Source organism: Zea mays, chromosome 5, assembly GCF_902167145.1.
Source record: "Zea mays cultivar B73 chromosome 5, Zm-B73-REFERENCE-NAM-5.0, whole genome shotgun sequence".
NCBI classification, from domain to species: Eukaryota; Viridiplantae; Streptophyta; class Magnoliopsida; order Poales; family Poaceae; genus Zea; species Zea mays.
The window spans coordinates 225,267,835-225,290,065 of NC_050100.1; the positions used below are offsets into that span (position 1 = coordinate 225,267,835).

At 43.8% G+C, this 22,231-nt stretch overlaps 2 protein-coding genes and 1 pseudogene across 2 annotated transcripts; 1 reads left to right on the forward strand and 2 right to left on the reverse strand.

Annotated features, from left to right (window-relative positions):
• Nucleotides 1–555: 555 nt before the first annotated feature.
• LOC100281557 (beta-catenin-like protein 1) lies at nucleotides 556–3,908 on the reverse strand. The gene is made up of 8 exons (NM_001154476.3): nucleotides 2,835–3,908; nucleotides 2,626–2,710; nucleotides 1,727–1,823; nucleotides 1,580–1,643; nucleotides 1,435–1,491; nucleotides 1,283–1,320; nucleotides 1,104–1,185; nucleotides 556–951 (listed from the first exon to the last, which is right to left on the reverse strand). Exons 1-8 carry the CDS (start codon nucleotides 3,858–3,860, stop codon nucleotides 862–864), a joined length of 1,539 nt encoding a protein of 512 aa, NP_001147948.1. The 5' UTR covers nucleotides 3,861–3,908; the 3' UTR covers nucleotides 556–861.
• Nucleotides 3,909–11,790: 7,882 nt separating this feature from the next.
• LOC103628912 (aminopeptidase M1-A) lies at nucleotides 11,791–12,514 on the forward strand. The gene is made up of 3 exons (XM_008649030.1): nucleotides 11,791–11,899; nucleotides 12,201–12,305; nucleotides 12,389–12,514. The coding sequence occupies exons 1-3, from the start codon at nucleotides 11,816–11,818 to the stop codon at nucleotides 12,512–12,514; spliced, it is 315 nt and encodes a 104-aa protein (XP_008647252.1). The 5' UTR covers nucleotides 11,791–11,815.
• Nucleotides 12,515–15,192: 2,678 nt separating this feature from the next.
• On the reverse strand, nucleotides 15,193–17,345 carry LOC109939895 (probable polygalacturonase; annotated as a pseudogene).
• Nucleotides 17,346–22,231: the final 4,886 nt, after the last annotated feature.

The following is a 22,231-nucleotide window of genomic DNA, read 5'->3' on the forward strand; positions in this document are numbered from 1 at the left end:
AAGGTTGTGGGACTGGCGGGTGGGGTCCGCCTATCGCCGTCGACCACCAGTAGGTGAGCTAGGTTGAATGAGCCGCGCAGGAAGTTATGGGCCACACAGGAAGTTAGAAAGTTGGGCCAAGAGAGGGAGATTTGACCTAGAGGTGCAGTTCTTACTTCCTTTTCTATTTTATTTTCTATTTTCATATTTCATTCTCTTATTTTAAACTCAAATTTGGTTTTGAATTTCAAACTTTTAAAATCGTGAACAATAATAGAACTCCATCATGCATGCAAAGTCTTTTATTATTCTTTTAAGTCAATGCTTCAACTATGCAATGTACAAAAAAATTATTTGAAGGAAATATATTCTAGTTAAAAAATGTGTTCAAAATTCAATATTTGATCATTTATTTGTGTTAAAGGGAAATAAAATATTTATTAAGAGATCGTTTAATTTAATTCTTTTAATGATTATGTTTAAATATATAATTTAACAAGGATACACAAGGATCTTTTCATTTGACTTTTTATTATAAAACATATCTATTTTAGGGTATACAGCTTCAAAGGTAAGAAACTTTTCATTAAAAGGTATTCTAACTCCAAACCTTTGGAGAATTTTACTAAATTCCCAAGTTAAGTTTTTGAGGTGTTACAAATTCCTTCCCAAAGCATATAACGACAAATAGTAACTAGCAAGTTTACACAAAAATAGAATACAACAGAACTAATTAATGCACCCTTGTTTCTGACATCCATCATCTACAACCTAGTAAGTTACACAGCTTTGCTGACTGCGGATATAAATTCACTCAACATACTCAAAATATCTACCAGCCTCTGTCTTGCTCCACAACCAACTACCCTAGGCCCATGCACATCACAACGCGTCAATAATTTCCTTGGTCCGCACTTGTGCTCTTTCCTTCTCTTCAGGTCCATCCAAATCTCCAATGTTGTCATGGTACTCCTGAAACGCAAAACGGTTACATACTACACCACCCCCTTCATAGGCTTTGCACTTGATACAAACTATGGACCACACGTAATAGAAAATACTTCAGAGCAGCACCACCAATCAAACTAAAGCGGAAGCAGACACATGGAGACGAATGGGCGCACCTCAAGTATGCTCTTCACATCTTGCTTTGTAAGTTTGTTCTGCTTAAGAAGTAATTCTACTCTTGCTCTCATCTGGGAATTCCTGAAAATCAGTGACATGCCAAAAGAAAGACGATGACTTTTGAATTGAAATCCAAATATCCATCACAAAGCAGAGGCAACACAGAACAGAATATTACCCAGAGTGCCAGATGTGTCCCAGAATAAGCGCAATTAACTGATACGTAGACAGACTTGATTCAGAAACATCTTAACATAAACAAGAACCCAAACCAACACTGGCTGAGAAACCTATATCGGGTACAGCACTACAAATTCATTATGTCAATACCTGCAGTGTGTAAAGCCCAGCTTCGAGTTTTCGGTTATACCGCTCATCATCGTCCATCTGAGAGAAATTGGAACACGTTCAAATCAAAGGATTCATTGTTTGCTCAAATTGGAGATGATCAAAGAAATAAGGCATACGAAGGCACCTCTAAATCTTCCAAATCAAGACTATCAAGTCTTTCAGTCTCTTCTTTCACTCTGTCTGAATACCTGTACAACACAAGTAGCATGGCATCAAGAAATGGAGTACCTGAAAAAAGTAAGGCAATCCTCTTTCTCCACAGAAGATATACCTTGTGTATAACTCCATAAGGCGGTCTATCTTTTCACATTCATTCTCAACAAATTTTCCTAGTAGCCTCATCCTTCGTGAGCCTTTGGTAATACCACCTAAAGGCAGGTATAAAATAACCAAACATGGCAAAAGACATAAAATAACTGAATCACAAGAAAGCACTTAATCACAGACAGGGACCACTAAAATACAGTATGGATCAAAGAGATGTTTGGTTGATCTTATATAAATATAATTGTGAGCAGCTGTCACGTGTCATGCAAGTATAATTGTGGCATGTATCAATTATTTGAGAAACTATTGGATCCACATGTGCAACGGATTCTTCCAGAACATACTGTTACAGAGGCATAATGTCTTACTTGGTGAAATCAATATATACAGTTAAATTAAAGCTCTTACATAATGAGCAGCTGAAGGCAGTTTATTGCCTCAAGGGAATGTGCTCTCGTGGTTTACACCAGTATGTGCATTGACATTTGTTTGCTGTAGAAGACAGTAAAAAAATGTTCCTAAAACTCCTATATTGCATGAATGATGAATCTCAATGAGCATCTGAAATTTGAAGGCAACAAGAGCATATGCCCCTAATGGCATTCACTTTGCCATTGCTAGCTTTCTAGTTAATTACCATAAGGTATTGAGCCCAGATATTCCTATACAGGGTAATCCACAGTTTCCCATGTGAAATTGTTTGTTTGACTATATTTGTAGAATTCCTAGGAATTTTCAACTGATATAATAAGAATAAAAACACTGAGGTTCGTTATTGAAATTCATGTTCATATACCCAGCAACTGGATTTATTTAGAATGAAAATTACCAAGGAGAGCACATGTAGTCAGTATAGAATAATAATATGAAGCGACACACACTAGAGTGGACTCGCCTGCTTACCAAACAATGAAGCAATAAGTGAAATGATACGCTCTTCTAGCTCCTCCTGGTAACTCTCTTTCTTGTTTTTCTTGTTCACGGGAATCTGTGGCAGAATTTTATTTTATAGGTCAATAACAGACAAGATAGATTACTAAGCTGCCAATGAAGTTAGGCCATTATTGCATAGCACATAGCATCATAGAGGCAAAGGATGAAGGTTTACTTGCCTTGCCCATGAAGGCCGCAAAAGCAGTCTTAAGGCCAAGCACATCAACAAATCGTTCGCACGCAGGCGGGAACTTGGTCATGGCAAAATCGAGGGTGCGGGTCGCAGAGCTGTATGCCAGCTTCTTCTGTTTCATAATGATGATCATGAGCTCAACACCTTCAGCCTTGACAAACCTCTCCTTGTTCTCCAGGGGCATGAGCACGCAGCAGAGACAGTCGAAGAGGTTCTCGAGCATCTCCTCCTCGTCAGACGTCTTTGGGTCCCTTGATTTGTACATGGCAACCGCCTGAAGCAGGGCGTCGACTCCGTTGATCTGGCCGAGGCGCTTCTGATTGGCGGGGCTGTTCTGCAGGAGTATCGCGAGGATTTCGGAGGCGTACTGCTTGTTGGCGTCGAACTCGCGTGCCTTGACGCGCGAGAGGAGCCATCGTAGAAGCTTGGTTCCGCCGCAGACTTTGTCGGCGAGGTTGGGGCGGAGGTCGAGGAGGTTCTCGAGGACGGCGAGGGTGTTGTGCACGGCCTCGGCCTCATCGGGGTCGGTCTCGGAAAAGCGGGAGAGATTGTGGACGAGGAGGTCGAGCGCGTTGGCGTCGACGAGCGCGTCGGCGAGGGCCTGGACAGCGGCGAGGTCGGAGGGGTCCTCGGAGTCGGTGAGGTCGGCGAGGAGTGATGCGGCGGCAGCTGCGAGATCGACATTGTCGTGGGTGAGAAGGGAGGCGAGGGAAGAGGCGAGGCCGATGGGGACGAGGTCGGGGAAGAGCTCAGGCGCGCCGGCAAGGAGGCGGAGGCGGTCGGTCTCGGCGTGGAGCGCGATCTCGGAGTCTGCAAAGCGGGCAGGGTCGTCGGGGTATTTCATGCGCGCCTCGAGGTTGTCACGGAGGCGGCGCTCGAAGGCCAGAAGGAGGCGTTTGGCGGCCCGGAGGTCGAGTACCTCGACGGCGTCGGCGGCGGAGAGGTCGAGCTCCCCCGCGCTTGGGTCGGCCTCTTCAGGTCGCTTGCGCTTGTGAACGGCGGCGGCGTCCATTGGCTAGGGTTTGCTCTGGCGGATCGGAGCGGGAGAACACGGTCTGCCAGAGAAAGTGCGGTCTGTTCTGTGTTGCGGTAAGATTCGTGCTTTTTCCGTTTTTTCGAACGAATTTGTTTTTGATGACTGTGCCCCTTATATTCTATATATCTCACTTCTTATTTCAAAATCCGTTCTATAAATAGTATAATCTACCATACAAAATATAAAATAGCATTTTGCACGGCCGTTTACAGCACTACTATGGACATCGAAAACGGTCGTAAAATGGTCAAACTATTTATATTTTCATCGAAACGGTATCAGAAATGATATTGTCAAAAACAAACATGGTATCGTTATTACCGGAATTTCGATAACAGAAGTATCTAATCTATGGGTCGGGAACCGATAATATATAGTGGCAGAAAAATCTGAGCGTGCAGATTCCTGCTATCTGGAAACAAAACATAAACTCACTATTACTCATCTGTCCAACTAAATCATGGAGTTAAGCGATTACTATGTATAGTATAGATATATACAATGTCTCCTGTCCTCCATCTGTTGGTGGATGGGGCACGTGGTTGATATAGGTCATGTTATTGTTTACTAGGTGCGTGTCCGTGCGTTGCTACGATAGCTTAAAAATTGGTTCAAAATAGTGATGCAAGAATAACAGGTGCACGTGACAAGCAATAATCAAATACTCGAATGATGTTGATTCAAGAATAACTGTAACATTAACACTTAATACACTGAGGTGCCAGCATACGAAGTGAAAGGTCAAACAAAGCATTCATGAACAAATTCCTAAGTACATATCTTTCATCTTCATATCCTATTATGCTATATCTAAAAGTTGTCCCCTTTTCAGATCAAACAAGCACAAATGTACATCTTCACAATGCATTATTCAGATCTCCAAAACGCACGAAACCATATCCTTTGGGCCATCCAGTCATCCTATCAACAACAACATTAGCTCCTCTAACTGAAGGGTACTTAGCTCTGAACACATCTTCCAACATGGAGTCAGTAACACCATGAGCCAAATCACCAACAAATATTGTGTGATCAGAACCACTATCTCCACGCTTATCACCAGTGCTAGCAGAAGCCCAGTTCAGCTTAAAAGTCATCTCAACATTCGACATCATCTGCCCATTGAAGTTCATCAAAGTATGTTCTGCAGCAGCTCGAGAGGAAAACTCAATAAAACCATAGCCTTCTGAGTGCCCAGTTTGCTTGTTCCTTATAATTTTCACAAAAAGCAATATGCAGTTACTTGAAAGTATTAGGTCAACAAAAATAACTTAACAAAAGTATTAGGATTCCAATCAGACAACAAATATAGTAGATCAACTAAAATATATCCCGAGACTTATATTACTTAATCGTTATATTGAACTCCCAATATAGAAGCAAATATAGTAGATCAACAAATATAGAAGCAAAAGCACCTGACATTCTTGGTATGAGTTTGTTATAAATAAAGAGACAGGTTGCTCATCACCGGCCACCCTCAGTAGAGATGTAGTCATTAAAAGTTGAAAACAGAAGAAAAAAACACATTGGCATATGTGCCTACAACTTACAATCAGTCATATGCATGGTTCTGGGCCTAAAACCTAACATCTTGGTTTGGTTGAAATAAGAAGTAAATATGGAAGGAAGGCGCCCTTAGCTCATCGGGGAATACACTGAACTAAATGATCTAGTATCAAACTCTATAACTATAACAGAAAACACAATAAATAAACAAGAGCATAACAGCACCTACAGTCGCGGGCATATCAAAACCAAATTAGCCAAAGCAATCATACAAGGGAGCTCACTCTCAGATTTCCAATGCTTCGGACAAACCATCAACTGTCTCAAGTCCGTCATGCACAACACGACCGCCTACCCGATCAAGGACCAGACAAAAGCTTGTTGATACCACCAAGCAAGTTACAAATCATAGACAATATAATTTCAGAACAGAAGCTTGCTATAAAAGAAAAAACACTGACAATGCGACTGCTGGGGCCGGGTGCTTGGCGACGAATGGACAACCACAAGTTGGCGAGAGCGTGCGAGACGGAACAGGGCGTGGGTGCGGCTGCTGGCATGAGACAGTGAGAGGGTTACCCCGAGTCTGTTCATCTCCTAGATTTTGTGAACTCCATACTCCACAGCCTACAAATGGCAAACAATTGATTAGGAATCAAAGAGAACCCTTGGGGGATCTAAAAACAGAGGGACTTTCCTGCCAGGAAAGTTATCCATGTGAAAAAAGGAGGATGAAACTACCGTCCACATGGAATAAATAATAAATTACAGAAGATAAAGAGGAACATTACAGAAAAACACCTGATCATGTGGCTAGTAGGAGAATACAATCCCTGTGAGCAAACCAAGCATCCAAGACTTCACACCCATTTATTCATGGAGCCATTTAGTGGCGGCCTATTCGAAGAATTTTAAAAAAAGCTATGGCAAAAACTATTTCATTTAGCAGTTGTATGAAAAATGGTCAATTGATTATTTACAAGAAAAATAACATGGTATATCGAAAAGAATTCCATTAACAGAAAGTACACGAACGCATAATTTTCCCTATACCTCTATTGCTGCTGCTTGTACCATCGCGCAAGCATGTTTACCTGCTCTTTACACCAACACACAAGAAGGAAGAAAACCTTTGCACTTCATATGTGAGCTAGTGTTGTTGTCACTCTCTATCTGTCTGATGGGCGTTGTTATGAAACAACGGCGTATGACGGTATCAACACATAAACTAATGCCTGCATCTAAGGTTAGATGATTAGATACAGAGTACAAAGGCCCACTATAGTACACCATGGTTTGGGGACCTCTGCCCATGATTTTATATACTATTGGTTTCTCTGTCAAACGAAGCCAATCAAGCATGTTCATGACAATCTGTTTGAACTGATAAATAAACAATAATAAAACAGCTCCCCCACACACAAATGTTTTTGAACTGATCAAGCATCTGGCATAGTATAGGCATGCTCACGTGTACCTTTAAAAAGGAACCTACTTGTTACCCCCACAATACTACATAATTTTCCCTATGCAAGAATCTAGCATAATCTGCTACTTGCATCCCTATTTAGCTTACCCATACTTAAGCATCATCGATACAACAAGCCATGGCAATCTGCTACTCCAAGGTTTAGACAGACTATCAAGCATATAGAGACATGGCAGTGCCAGACTTGAAGTGAAGCAATGATGGATAGGTTATATTCATATAAATTAGTGTCTGCACCACAAACTTATTTAATTAAAAGAAAACCATGAGGGGATCCAACCCTAAGAAAGAGCCTACTGGAATCATCAGAACGGACTGGCTACAAGCATATCCCACAAGCAAATATCATTATGCCAATCCTCTGTATTAAGGCAGTATGATTTACGATAATAACATTATGCATCAATGAGTCAATCCGAAAATACCATTATGCAGCCATAATATACAGTATTAAGGCAGTATGGACAGAACAATGCAAGCAAATATTAGCCTAAGTTAGCACAATGTCAGCATACTCCTCTGCAGCTAGAAGACTACTCTAGAAAAAACTTATTTCTGCAAATGTCAAATATCCTAGTACCTATGTAGTAAAACCAAATACTCATTACGTATTAGCCTAACAACATCATAATCTCTACTACTTATTAAGTAAGCAATAGTAGTCTGCCTCCCCTCGTTCTGCCGTTCTGCCTCCCATCTATCTGGACCGTCCGTTTCTATTGTCTGTGCCATCTAGCCACACGCGCCCCTTCCCTGTCCACGCAGATCCAGTCGTGCCCGCCCCCTCCCCGCACTCGCACATGGAACCACCCAGCCTCCGCGCCCCGTCCACCTTGGCCCCGGCACCGTAGGCGGATCTGTGCCTCTCCTCGCCCGCGTCCACCCCCATCGCCTCCTCCTACACCTTCTCCGCCATCGGCATCATCGTCTCCATCATCGCCTCCGTCCTCGGTCCTCCCTGCACACTGCAACCGCCTCCTGACGATGCTCGCGTGGGATGGTGACGGTGACGCGGCGCTCCGTGGCTTGTGCCCCCTCCGCCGCCTCCAGCACCTTCTCTGCCATCGGCATCTCCATCCTTGGCGCGGCATGGTGAGTCAGCGCACGCCTCCACACCATGTCTCACTAGATCTGCCGCTTTGCTAGGTCTTTCCTGCGCAATGGGTCCTGGGCGGGTGGACACGGTCTCGATGGTCTCCACCGTGGAGCCGGAGATGGAAAAGGAGTAAGGCAAGGTGGTGGCGGCCGTCACCGCCGAGGAGCTGCTCGTCATTCCATGGGCCACCTCCGTCGTAAGGTGAGCCACCGAATAGCGTGGGGGCTAGGGCTGTTTACCTGTACCATACCCATACTGCTTCTAATTCTACCATTTCTTGCTTTGCTGCTTCTAATTGCTCGCTTGCGTGCTTGACTAGCTGCATTCTCCTGCCCTGATGCCTTCACCCAAGGCATTTTCCCAGGGGGCAACAAGTGACATACCTATTTGATTGGAATGTTCGCAGTGGCACAGGTAAATGGTGTGGTTTAACAAAACAAGCAGCTTATTTGATTGGAAATCTCAACTCTGCTCAAAGACCAAACATGTTTTTCCCTTTCAAAAAGAAAAATCATAGCATTTTACAACATGAATTGGAGTTCACTTTTAGCTAACTTTTGTTGCATATTTACTCAGACCTTGCACTGCTTCGGACAAACATAGTGAAGGAACAGGTAAATATTTTCCATTATACAGTGTCTCCTGTTTTTTTGCATTTGATCATATATTCATAGTACAAGAGGTCCTTGTCATGCAATACTACTACAACGTAGCCTAGGCTTACTACAAATTAAGGCATTAAAAATCCAGTGCCGGGCAAATAGAAACCATGTGATTGGCCTGTCTCCTGTGAAATAGCTGATGGGTGGAACAGAACACCAAACCAGATCCCTCTCCAGTGAGTAGTGAAACGACACCTGTTCTAATTTGTAAAGCTGGGCCAAATGCTCCCACTAAAGCCTTGACACTCGTCAATTGCCAAGAACCAGGCGAGAGTTTTATGGGATTTGGGGGCACAAGACACCTGCCCAGCCTAGGCCTCAGTTTTTAAGGCAGCCACATTTCATTGTGTGGGACCACAACAGTGTTTTTAAGGCGTCGCCTAGGCCTCCAAGCGCTTGGATAATTCTAGGCACCTTGCCCGCCTAGGCGTTAAGACGATGGTCATGTTTACTTGCTCGCCTTACCGACTTAAGAACACTGGACCACAATGATCTTATCAGCCATGAGGTGATGGGTGGCCTGAAGAATGTCTATGCAATTTACGCTGATGAAACTAGCTTCTATGTTTTTAAGCTGACAACATCATCGTACTATTAGTATTTTGTTCCTTGCATATCATAGTGATGTTATTCTCTATCTATGTTTTATATTAATTTTAACTCTTGTGGCAACGCACGGGCACATACCTATTCAATATGAACTATCAGAAACTCCATAGCTTGAAATTTCCAGCCATGTTCTATCACCTATCGTTTTCCTTAAGCTGAAGAAATCGACTGTAGGAGTTCTCCTACCACTGATCTAGACCTTCTTGAAAGTATTGCTGGCAAGGTAAGTTTGAATCAATTTCTAATACAATTTCAAGGTGCAGTTGACTTTTTGCAAACATATGTTTACACATCCTTTCTCCAATAGACCTTGAAGGAAGATTCAATTTTCATTGTGACATCAAAGAAATCAAATCTGGATAGGTGCAAACTTCCTATTGGAATCTGCCTATTTGTATCAGCTGGCCATATTGAATCAGACACTATTTGATTTAGTTTCTTGTGGTTTTTTATTATCTCTGAATATACTGTTTGTTTGCTTGTCTGATTATAATATGTTTGGTTATATTGCCTTCTTATACGTTGAACAATGCTGACTGACAACTTCTCTATCTGGTTTCTTGACAGCTAAATGAACTCCAAACCTTCCACTTATGTGACCTATACAGACTTACAATGGGGATGCCTTTTGTCATTGTGTAATTAGCCCTTGTAACACCCCCTGACCTACAGACTTGTAAGGAAATGTTGTTATTTTACTTATTGTGCTTAAATAAGCAGAATGGAACGTCTGCTAATGATTTTTCTTATGTTGTTCAGTGTCATTTAGTGCTCTTTGTTCAGTGTCATTTAGTGCTCTTTGTGTTTATGTGATTTCTCTCTGTATATTTCTTTCTATATATCATTGCAGAAGCTATCTGGTAGCTAAATCGATCTATATATCGATGCATTATTTGAATAAGGTTGTTGTATGCATCATAGGGCTGACATCTGGTAATCTTTTTACCCCTCCGTGCTTAATTAAAATGAAAGACGTACAGAATATCCAACGTGAGCATTCTCCTAAAAGTTGTGTCCTTCGTTTCTGAGACATGATCTTTGGTGTTGGGCACGTGAATTGGTAGCTTGTGCTTCCGGGTGCTAACTTTACACCGCATATTATTAATGTTGCTGCTGGTGAGGTAAGTATGATTTATGTCCTCTACTTGATAAAAGCATTCTACTCAATACTTTCATGCATTGCATACTTTTGCTTCTTGATTGATGTCCTTTGCTCTTGAATTAGCATTCTTTAGAATCCAGTAATATTTCTTGTTACAAGACGTTTCATTTTAATTTCATCAGTATTCTTACCAACTTTTATCTTATTTGCTAGGATGTCAGTATGAAGGTCATATCTTTCTCTCAGCAAGATCCAAGGGCAATTTGCATTCTATCTGCCAATGGGATTGCAAATGTTACGCTGCGTCAAGAAGACTCATCAGGTGGTACATTTACTTATCCTGGATGTTCATTTTCCTCTTGCACTTCTACAGTGTTTGTTAAATAGCATTACAGTACCATGAAAGAGCAGTGACATATTCATGCACTTGCCATTATACTATCCTTTTCCTGAACTAACTATATAATCACTTGATAAAGGGACAAATACTATGTCATAATTGTTAGTTAAGTATGTTATCAGCTATCTTTTCTTGGACACTGTACAATACTTGGATCTGATAACAAAAATTTGTACCTCTTATATAAGTTTCTATTTAGTTTTTTTCTGCCAATCTCTTCAAGCTAACTCATGTACGTGTATGAATCACTTTCTCACATTGTCAAATTGTCTTACTATGTCTATTGTTTCATTGCGGTTTACCTTAATCTTTTTATATTTGTTTGTTCATTTATATTTTCTTGCAGCGTACATTGTCTTAAGAGGTAATGTGTGGACGCCTCCCTTCTCCCTTAATACGAGTATATATTTTAGAAAATATGGGATGAACTGTGTGTGGAGTATGTTCGTAGATGCAGTCACTTTTCACACCTAATTTATGGTAGTCATTGACACTTCACTGCATGAGTCATCATTTGATTTTGTGGTCTTCTTGATACATGTTTCTCTCACATTAGACACAAATAAATTACTTTAAACTATAATTTTGTGAAATGCTTGACGCAAAACATTGTCGAAGACATCTCCATTAATCAAATGTGATATAATGTAAATAACACATTTTTTTGTCTTTTCGTATGCATCAAGTACTTTTGGGAAAATTCTGAATTGCAGTGTTTCTGTAGTACAAGTATGGTTTTATGTGTTGAAGTACTGTACTCCAAGTCTTGAAAGTGCTTCTCAATGTTGTTGCTTCAACAGGTTATAGAGGTAATTTTTCCATGCATGGCCTTCTTACAGGTTATAGAGTGCGGATGTGGCTCCCGTCGACGCGTGGCACGAGCAGCAAGAAAACACCTCCCGGACCCAATATTTTATTGAATTCAGCTCTGAGCATTCCCAATCCTCTCTTTCTTCCCCTTCCACTATTTATGTTTATTCAGCTCTGAGCAAGAAAATTTTGTTGTGCCATACCCCCTCCCCAAAACGGACATAGTTGCTATTCCAGATTTTGCAGCCGGAGCCATGAAGAACTATGGCTTGGTTACATACCATGAAACAGCATTGCTATTTGATGAGATGCACTCTGCAGCTGCCAATAAGCAGCGGGTTGGTCACTATGCAATTGTATTATTTCAATTATTGTACTTATATACTAAGTTGATAATGTGTAATTATGTATCTTCCCATGACATGTAAAACCATTTGAATCATGCCACAGTGGACAATGTTGAACGTGACCGCACATCAATTTTCTTTTTGCCAAATAATTTAATAGTCAATAGTGCAAAAGGATGCAATATTATTTTGTAGTGGTTTGATCAGATTTGTAGTAGCTGTTTTATTCCCATGTGCTGCCACACCAACTATATATAATGATGTTTTGCTATTTGTATATTTCTCTATCCAGGTTGCAGTTGTTGTAGCTCATGAATTAGCTCATCAATGGTTTGGAAATTTTGTCACAATGGAATGGTGGGCACATCTGTGGCTTAATGAGGGCTTTGCGACTTGGGTAATAAATTAGAACAAAAATAAGTAATTGCAAAGATCTATATAATTTATGTTGTTCATATAATATTTTTCTTTCCACTGCAGGTGTCTTACTTAGCTGCTGATCAGTTCTTTCCTGAATGGAATGTTTGGACTCAGTTTCTAGAGGAATCTACAATAGGTTTCAAGTTGGATGCTCTTGCAGGTTCACATCCAATTGAGGTAACATAAAATTTTGTTACTTTGCAATGTTATGACCATATCTGTCCTTTGTGGGAATTTACATATGTATATATAGTGATATGAAATAGATGGAGGATCCGGTGGCCGCCATATCCGCACTCTTCCCCCTTCCACTCCTTCCCTGTACGTTGCATCGCGAGGGAGGCCTACTCAATGCCGCGAGCTGTCCCGTTCGACCCCACGTCGAACATCGGTCACCTCCACCGAAGCCCCCGCCCCCATCAACCCGTCGATGTCGCTGCCGTGGGGGTCGCTCCCCTCCCCGTTGCCTTTCCCTACCTCTAGCCCTTCCCCTTACCCGTTCGCTTCCCCTTCCCACACATCCTCCACTACACCGACGGTAGGATCTCCGTGCAGGGCATTGAAGCGGTTATGTTCATGCCGGATGACAGCGAGACCGTACAGAGTGCTGGCCCTAACAGGAAGCCTCCCGCCATCGTCACCCACTGGAAGAAGCTGAAGTGCACACAGTTCAAGCTTTTTTAGATATTGTCTTTTGATGTGTTTACAAGTGTTCTTTTTTCTGTTCACATGTGGTTAATTATTTTCATGGTTGTAAGCTCCCTGCGCGTCTCGGCTGAGTCTCTCCATCTACTACAGGGGCAAACGGCGCAAGGCCGACCACTCTCTCTTTCCATGTTCCCTGTCTTCGACTCTCTGTGTGGAGTTCTCTTGTGTGTTTGCATGGCAGGTCGTGTCCTAGAAACACAGTTCTCTTTGAGTAGATACAAACGATGTAATCAGGTTTCTACATTAGGACTCCATTCAAGAGTAAAGAATGATTGCTAGCCTGCATCAGCTGACTCTAAATCACAAGTTATTTTACAGCAGATCAGTGTGCCATAGAAATTGTTTACTTTTTTTACTTACAGATGGAGAGCATGTATAATGAATATAGGCCATCAAGCTTATCGGATCAGATCAAGGACTTTACTGCAATCGCTATTCCTAAAGGCCACTATTGACACAATGCAGAGCTATAGTGATATGAAATTCACATATGTTGTATCATGTTAGCTTTTCAAACATCTGCCACCTGAGCTTTTGAACTGATTACTACAGGGCCATTGAATTGATTACTACAGGGCAATCGCTATTCCTCTACTTGAAACTTATCTTTTGAACTGATTACTACAGGGCCATTGAAGGATCACATTTTATTGTATCTGAAGCATCTACCACCTGAGCTTCTCAAAGAAAGGCTTCCTTGTATTTCTGAAAATGCTGTTATTCCAAGACTGCTTGATGATGTCAAGAAACCTGAAAAGGTATATCCTGACGTCTCTTTGGCTGCACATTTCGTTCGTTTCATGGTCATTTGTTTGCCACCATATAAAAGAAACAATGCCTTCATGATCTGCAGACTATAACTGAAACTGAGATTCCCAAGAGGCCGATGTGGCACACCTATCTGGGTTGCCGACCACCTGAAACCAACCCAAGCGTGCTAGAGCCGCAGCCGATGATCAGCAACTTTGGACGTGGGAGAGGGAGAGCCATCGCTACCGAGACGATGCTGGGCGGCGGCGGCCGTGGCTACGGGAGAAGTTTCCATGGGGCTGAGTCGTCGCAAAGTCGAGGCAGCAGGAATGACAGAAGCTCTTATGCAGGAAGAGGGACGTATGGTGGCGGGTTCCAGAGGCAGCAGACCACTTGGCGCCCAGCTGGGGATGCAGGCAGACGTGGTGGGAGCGAGCAGCGGCGTGGTTGGTAGGACTGGCGACAGATGACAGGGAAGAACTAGCGTGTTTTTTTTCGATCTCGCGGCGTTCCATTTTGTCTAAAACATCAGTAATGCTTATGCTAATTTCTGAAATTATCCGTGGTATCTCAAACTAGAGGTGTTTTTTTAGACTTGAGATAGAATGTCTTTATATGTTGCTTTATGGAGATAGAATCTGCGAGATCAGGTTTTCTTCCCTCTCCTATATTGAGTGCTTGCCTGTTCGGTCAGATTGGTTCAAGCACATCTAATTTGGTCTGTCTCTCGGAGGAGTATAGTGGCACAAATTTCATGCCCTTTTGCTCCTCTACTTTTTCTTGAAAATGTGGCTTGATTATGTCAGAGTAGTTCTAGATTTGTTCATTGGGCAAGATTGGCCTGGTTTTCTAAAATGATCACGTGTGCTGTTGCGTTGTAGTAGTAGTACTACTGAAGCACGGAGTGAACCGCACAGGCTAGCCTGCACGGAGCGAATCGCACGAGCAAAGCTGATGGGAAGAAACATAAAAGTCAAGAAAAGACCGTTGCTACAGCTTCAAAATCAAGTCCGGCTTTCAAGAAGAGCAAGGATGACGATGATTCTGATGAGAACGAGACTGATGATTCTGATGAGGACGAGACAGATGAAACCAATTGCTTTTTAATGGTCTATGTTATCATTCAAAGTTGCCTTATGTTGACACTATATATATATATATGCTATTCACAATAACAGAGCCATTCATGTTGTTGGGCGTCTTGGATGAACTATCTTTTCTTCAACATAGATGGAGCTCATGCAGATTAATTTAGTCCCTTTCTTGCAATGTAACATATATGTTTCATACAAATTTTTTTTACTCCCGTCGCATCGCACGGGCACTCACCTAGTCAAAGAATAAAATTAACAATTTGGTTGGTCGTTGACATGATGTTCAGTTGGATCATAGGGTCTGCTTTGTATTCACAGTGACAACATCCTGATCTAAATAAGGAAGTATCCACCATAAGAACTACTATTTCACATTGTGTAATTGGAAACGCATGGGCTTAGAGAAACATAGCATTCTCCAGGGTGATTGATTGTACATGTATGGTAACAAAGCTTATGAATGACTGAATGAACACAATTTTCTAAACATGAGGCAAACCTGTTTGTGATTGATTGCATGAGTGAAGAGAGCTGCAGCGACGAGCTCATTACTCAACAGAACACCAGCAATTGCTCCAAGCGTCTTGACCCTGATGCCCGACTCCGTGTTGATGGCCACGCTGTCCTCGGCACGCACGTCACAGATGTCGTCCGACATCTCGCTGCCTAGCGCGATCATGGCGCTCGCGTGGGGGAGATGCTGGTCAGCCTCTGAATGACGATGTGCTGGCTCGGCATGTTGAACCTAATGTCGTACTCGTCCCACCCGCTCTTCACGGCCACGCAGTCATCGCTGGAGATGATGTAGCAGTCCTCGACCTTGACACGCGAGGAAGACTCTGCACACACGCATAGGCAATGAAATTCAGAATCAGAAACATGTGCTTCTCACTTAGCGTCAAAGGAACATGGCTGGAAGCTGACTGGTCTAGCTACCCGGGCCAATTCCATCGGTGTTAGGCGAATTCACTGGCGCGGGAATTGTGACGCCACTGATGGTCACATTGCTGCGCAAAACAGTGGCATGACATGTGAGATTCACCACTGACTGAAACAATGATCACAAACCACCACGGGAATAGATGATCAGTGACTTTAGGCTTTCAGAGCTAAGAGTGAGATCCATACGTGCAATAGGTAGGGTGGAGGTTCCAGTACGGCGCGTTGACGAAGGTGACATTGGAGATGATGATGTTGTCAGAGTAGAGGAGCTCGAGGAGGTGGCCGCGGATGAACTTGAGCTCCTTGGCGTGGAACTTGTCCCACCAGACCTGCCCCTGCCCGTTGATCGTTCCATTTTTGCCTGAAATTTGTGCAGCTCATCAGTCTTCTGCAGCTACCACCTGACCTTGGATGCGCTACTCGAAGGCAGGCACACGTACTGTACCTGTGATGATGACATCAGTGAGATTGGAACCTCCGATGAAATTGTTGTACCTTGGGCCAGGCTCGTCCCTTCCTCTCCCGTAGGACGACAGGGGAGCTATGAGGGGCCAATGCTTCATGTCCTACACAAGATACACGAACAGCATAGGGATCACTGGACGGATGCAAATGGTGCAAACAAGATGTGGGTGACAGTAGCAGAACAAATCTAACCAGCATGTCTGCATTATATTGAAACTAAGGAAAAGAGGATCACAACACATGAACTTGGTAAGCCAAGGCTCTACTAACAGGTTGATCAATGGTTGTACTACAAAGTATTCAATGGCCAGTTAGCCAACAGCTTCTGCTTTCGGCGTTGCAACCACTGCCAACCTCTAGCGTCGTATGTGCACTATGGGACTTCATTCTCTTTGATTATGCAAAGAAAAACAATGTTAATACTTCTACAAACAAAATGCAACACAAAACACTCTGTTGGTCCACGCACTTGCCCCACCTAAATCACACATTATTAGTGCAGTAAAACTCACCTGAAAATGGCCATGATCGATCAATACCAAGCTCAAAAAATGAATCTAGCTTCTACAAAATGGTAAACTTATGCACATCTTTCACTAATTCAACTAATTACATGGCAGCGCGAACCAAAGACCCCAATAGCTCTCGAGAATCGAGGTAGTCAAATCACAACATTGCAATCAAAACACCACCCCGCAAATCTCCAGAACCACTGCACCAAGGCACCCCCACCTGACCACCAATGCTGGCTAGATCCCAAGAGATCCACGACAGTAACCGCCAACATCACCCAAATCCCAAGCCTAGAACCCACAGGTAACCAAATCTGAGAGCAATTCAGCTCGATCCGAGCACGCTAAAAGCCGACGACCCATACACTGTGTCGTGCAGGCGTGCAGCCCATGCCCACTATAGATCGTGCGAAACCGAGCAGCGGGATCTAGGTGCAAGCGATGCGGGCGAGAAAGGAAGGGGGAGGCGCGGACCTTGCGGACATAGCCGTACTCGCTCTCCTTCTCGGAGTCCTCGAAGGTGGTGACGCGGTCGCCGTACGCCATGGCCGCCGGCGGCGAGAAGGGTCGTCGGCGTCGGCCTGGGTCGGATCGCGGAGAGCATCACGACAAGGAGCGATCAGGTTGGCACTGGTGGTCATCGGAGCCCCCTCGCCTCCCGATAGGATGTCACGCGCCTGCACGCGCGGGTTTCGCCGCCAGGAGGGTTCAGGGCTAGGGCGCGCGCGGCGAGGAGCCAGAGCAGATCTGAGCGATGCGGGGACGAGAAGAGAGCGGGGAAGGAGCGTGCATGTTGTGTGCAGTGGAGGCGAAGCTGTGTGCGGCGTGGTTTGAGGAGGCGGTTGGAAGCGCGGCGGGGTTTTCGGAGGTCGGGCGGGCGGGCGGGCGGAGGCGGGGAGCGGCTCCGCAGGCGGGGTGCGGGTGGAGGCGAGTTCCACGGCGGGGGAGACGCGGGATTCGTGGTGCTTAAGGTGTGGGCGGGCGTGCGGGTGGTATTGGTCGCGGCGGGGTTTGCGGCGTGCGGGATTGCGGGCGGTCGCGGCGGGATTGCGGGCGGGCAGGCGGGCGTAGAGGCGAGGGCAGTCTACAATAGGTTCTTAATAGTTAGTAGAGATTATGTATTTTCTTTACCGTTATTGTTTATGTTTCTTGGGTCCTATTATTGTTTTTATTTTCCCCAAAAACACGGTTGAAAGGGAAATGTGCCCTTGGGCCATTTCTAAGTATTTTGGTGATTAAGTGTCCAACACAAATGGTTATGTGTTAAACTATACCAAATGGTGGACAAAGTGCAAATCAATACAAAGGTATGATTCTAGACTTAGTACATTGGTTTTTGTGTACTAACATATTTGTCTAAGTGCTAGAATCAGATAAAAGACAAATGGAAAAGACTTGGCTCGAGCAGCCAAGACTCTGCTCAGTCTGGGTGCACCGGACTGTCCGGTGGTGCACCGGACAGTGTCCGGTGCACACCGGTGCACCAGGCTGGCTCTGGTGTAAAGGCCGCTCTCGGGAATTGAACGGCGGCGTACGGCTATAAATCACTGGACTGTCCGGTGGTGCACCGGACTGTCCGGTGGTGCCAACGGTCGGCCGAGCCAACGGTCGACCGCGCAATCTGCGCGTGACGCGTGGCCGAGCCAACGGTCTGATGGGGGCACCGGACTGTCCGGTGTGCACCGGACAGTGTCTGGTGCGCCAATGGATCTAAATCTTCAACGGTCGGCTGCGCCAGAATAGGAAAGAGATCTGCACCGGACAGTGTCCGGTGGTGCACCGGACTGTCCGGTGCACCAGTCGACAGAAGGCAAGATTTGCCTTCCTGAATTGCTCTCAACGGCTCCTAGCTGCCTTGGGGCTATAAAAGGGACCCCTAGGCGCATGAAGGAGTACACCAAGCATACTTTGAGCATTCTTGATCATTCACACTTCGCCTTTGCGCACTCGTTTGACATTCTTAGTGATTTGAGCTCCGTTCTAGTGAGAACTTTGTGATATTCATTTGAGCTCAAGTCTTGGTCGTGTGCGTGTGCGTATTGTTGTGGACTTGTGTGTGTTGTTCATCCCATCCTTACTTCCGTGTTCATTTGTGATCATCTTTTGTAAGGGTGAGAGACTCCAAGTTGTGGAGATTCCTCGTAAACGGGATATAGTGAAAGGAATAGAAACACTGTGGTATTCAAGTGGGTCTTTGGACCACTTGAAAGGGTTTGAGTGCAACTCTCGTCCGTTGGGACGCCACAACGTGGAGTAGGCAAGTGTTGGACTTGGCCGAACCACGGGATAAACCACTGTGCCTCTCTAGGTTGATCTTTTTGTGGTTATTGTGTTTCGCAAGAACTCCTCTCTAGCCACTTGGCTTTATTGCTCTAACACTTAATCAAGTTTGTGGCTTTAAGATTTAAGTTTTTACAGGATCACCTATTCACCCCCCTCTAGGTGCTCTCAATTGGTATCAAAGCCGTTCTCTTCAAGAAAGGGACTAATCGCCCGAAGAGATGGATCCTAAGGGAAAGGGGATGGTGGTCAACGACAATGAGAAGGAGTCCATATTCAACGAGCCAAGGGAAGACAAAGTCAATGACTCTGGCTCAAGTCAAAAGAAGAAAGACGGAAAGAAGAAGAGGCGCATCAGGAAGGTTGTCTACTACGACAGCGACGAATCTTCCTCTTCTCAAAAGGACGACGAATACGAGGAGAAAAAGAAAACGGTTAACTCGAACTTTTCTTTTGATTATTCTTGTATTCCGCATAATTCAAATGCTCATTTGCTTTCCATTCCACTTGGTAAACCCCCACACTTTGATGGAGAGGACTACGGATTTTGGAGTCACAAAATGCGTAGCCACTTGTTTTCTCTTCATCCAAGTATATGGGAGATAGTAGAAAATGGGATGCAATTTGATAGTTCCGATAACTCCATGTTTATCAATGAACAAATCCATAAAAATGCACAAGCTACTACTGTTCTTTTAGCATCCTTGTGCAGGGAAGAGTACAATAAGGTGAGCGGCTTGGACAACGCCAAGCAAATCTGGGACACCCTCAAGATCTCGCATGAGGGGAACGACGTCACCATGCTCACCAAGATGGAGTTGGTGGAAGGCGAACTAGGAAGGTTCGCAATGATCAGGGGAGAGGAGCCAACTTAAACGTACAATAGGCTCAAGACCCTGGTCAACAAGATAAGAAGCTATGGAAGCACGAGATGGATGGACCACGACGTCGTCCGACTCATGCTAAGGTCCTTCACTGTCCTTGATCCTCATCTTGTAAACTCTATTCGTGAGAATCCTAGGTACATCAAGATGACGCCCGAGGAAATACTCGGAAAGTTTGTAAGCGGGCGAATGATGATCAAGGAGGCGGGGTACGTTGATGAGGTGTTGAATGGCCCAATCTACGAGCCTCAAACCGTTGCTCTCAAAGCAACAAGTAGCAGGGAGACGCTACCTAGCAAGGTGGCGCAAGTTGAAGCGGCCGGGCTAAATAAAGATGAAATGGCCCTCATCATCAAGCGCTTCAAGACGGCGCTCAAAGGTCGCAAGGAGCACCCCAACAAGAGCAAGACGAAGGGGAAGCGCTCCTGCTTCAAGTGTGGTAAGATTGGTCACTTTATTGCTAACTGTCCCGATAATGATAGTGACTAGGAACAAGGGAAGAGCGGAAAGTGGGAAAAGAAGAAGACCTACAAAAAGGCCAAGGGCGAGGCACACCTTGGAAAGGAGTGGGATTCGGATTGCTCCTCGTCCGACTCCGATAATGAAGGACTCGCCGCCTCAGCCTTCAACAAGTCGGCTCTCTTCCCAACGAGCATCACACATGCCTCATGGCAAAGGAGAAGAAGGTAAATACTAGAAGTACTATTACATATGCTTCTTCAAGTGATGATGAGTCTAGTGATGATGAAGTAGACTATGCTAGTTTATTCAAAGGTTTAGATAGAACTAAAATTGATAAGATCAATGAATTAATTGATGCCTTGAATGAGAAAAATAGATTGTTAGAAAAACAAGAGGATCTTTTATATGAAGAGCATGATAAATTTGTTAGTGCACAAAATTCTTTTGTTCTAGAAGTTAAAAGAAATGAAATGATTTCATGTGAACTATCTACATGCCATGAATCTATTTCTAACTTAAAGAGTATTAATGATGACTTGAATGCTAAGTTAGAACTACCTAATAAATCTAGCTCATGTATTGATCAGGTAGTAAGTTGTAATAGGTGTAAGGATGTTAATGTTTATGCTTGTGTAAACACTTAATTTCCATTTCCAAATTAAATGATGAAGTGGCTAGTCTTAATGCCCAACTTAAGACTAGCAAAAATGACTTTGATAAACTAAAATTTGCAAGGGATGCCTACACTATTGGTAGACACCCCTCAATTAAGGATGGACTTGGCTTTAAGAGAGAAGCCAAGAACTTAACAAGTCATAAGACTCCCATTCCCGCCAAGGAGAAAGGGAAGGCTCCTATGACTAATAGTGCTCAAAAGAACCATGCTTTCATATACCATGATAGGAGATATTCTAGGAATGTTCATTATAATAGAAGTTATAATGCTTTTAAATCACATGCCATGATTGCTTCAAGTTCTTCTATTATGCATGGTAGAAATTTGGCTAGGAAAAATGTTATTCATCATATGCCTAGAAGAAATATTGTTCATGCACCTAGGAAAGTAAGTAATGAACCTTCTACAATTTACAATGCTTGCAATGTTTCCTTTGCAATTTGTATAAAAGATAAGAAAGTGATTGCTAGGAAATTAGGGGCAAAATGCAAGGGAGATAAAACTTGCATTTGGGTCCCTAAGACCATTGTTACTAACCTTGTAGGACCCAACACAAGTTGGGTACCTAAGACCCAAGCCTAAATTTGCCTTGCAGGTTTATGCATCCGGGGGCTCAAGCTGGATTATCGACAGCGGATGCACAAACCACATGACGGGGGACAAAAAGATGTTCACCTCCTACGTCAAGAACAAGGATTCCCAAGATTCAATCATATTCGGTGATGGAAACCAAGGCAAGGTTAAAGTACTAGGAAAGATTGCTATTTCATCCGAGCACTCCATTTCTAATGTGTTTTTAGTTGAGTTGCTCGGGTATAACCTGTTGTCCATTAGTCAACTTTGTAATATGGGTTATAATTGCTTATTCACAAATGTAGACGTGTCTGTCTTTAGAAGAAGTGATGGTTCATTAGCTTTTAAGGGTGTACTAGACGACAAACTTTATTTAGTTGATTTTGCAAAAGAGGAGGCCGGTCTAGATGCATGCTTAATTGCTAAGACTAGCATGGGCTGGCTGTGGCATCGCCGTTTAGCACATGTGGGGATGAAGAACCTTCACAAGCTTCTAAAGGGAGAACATGTGTTAGGTCTAACAAATGTGTCTTTCGAAAAAGATAGACCTTGCGCAG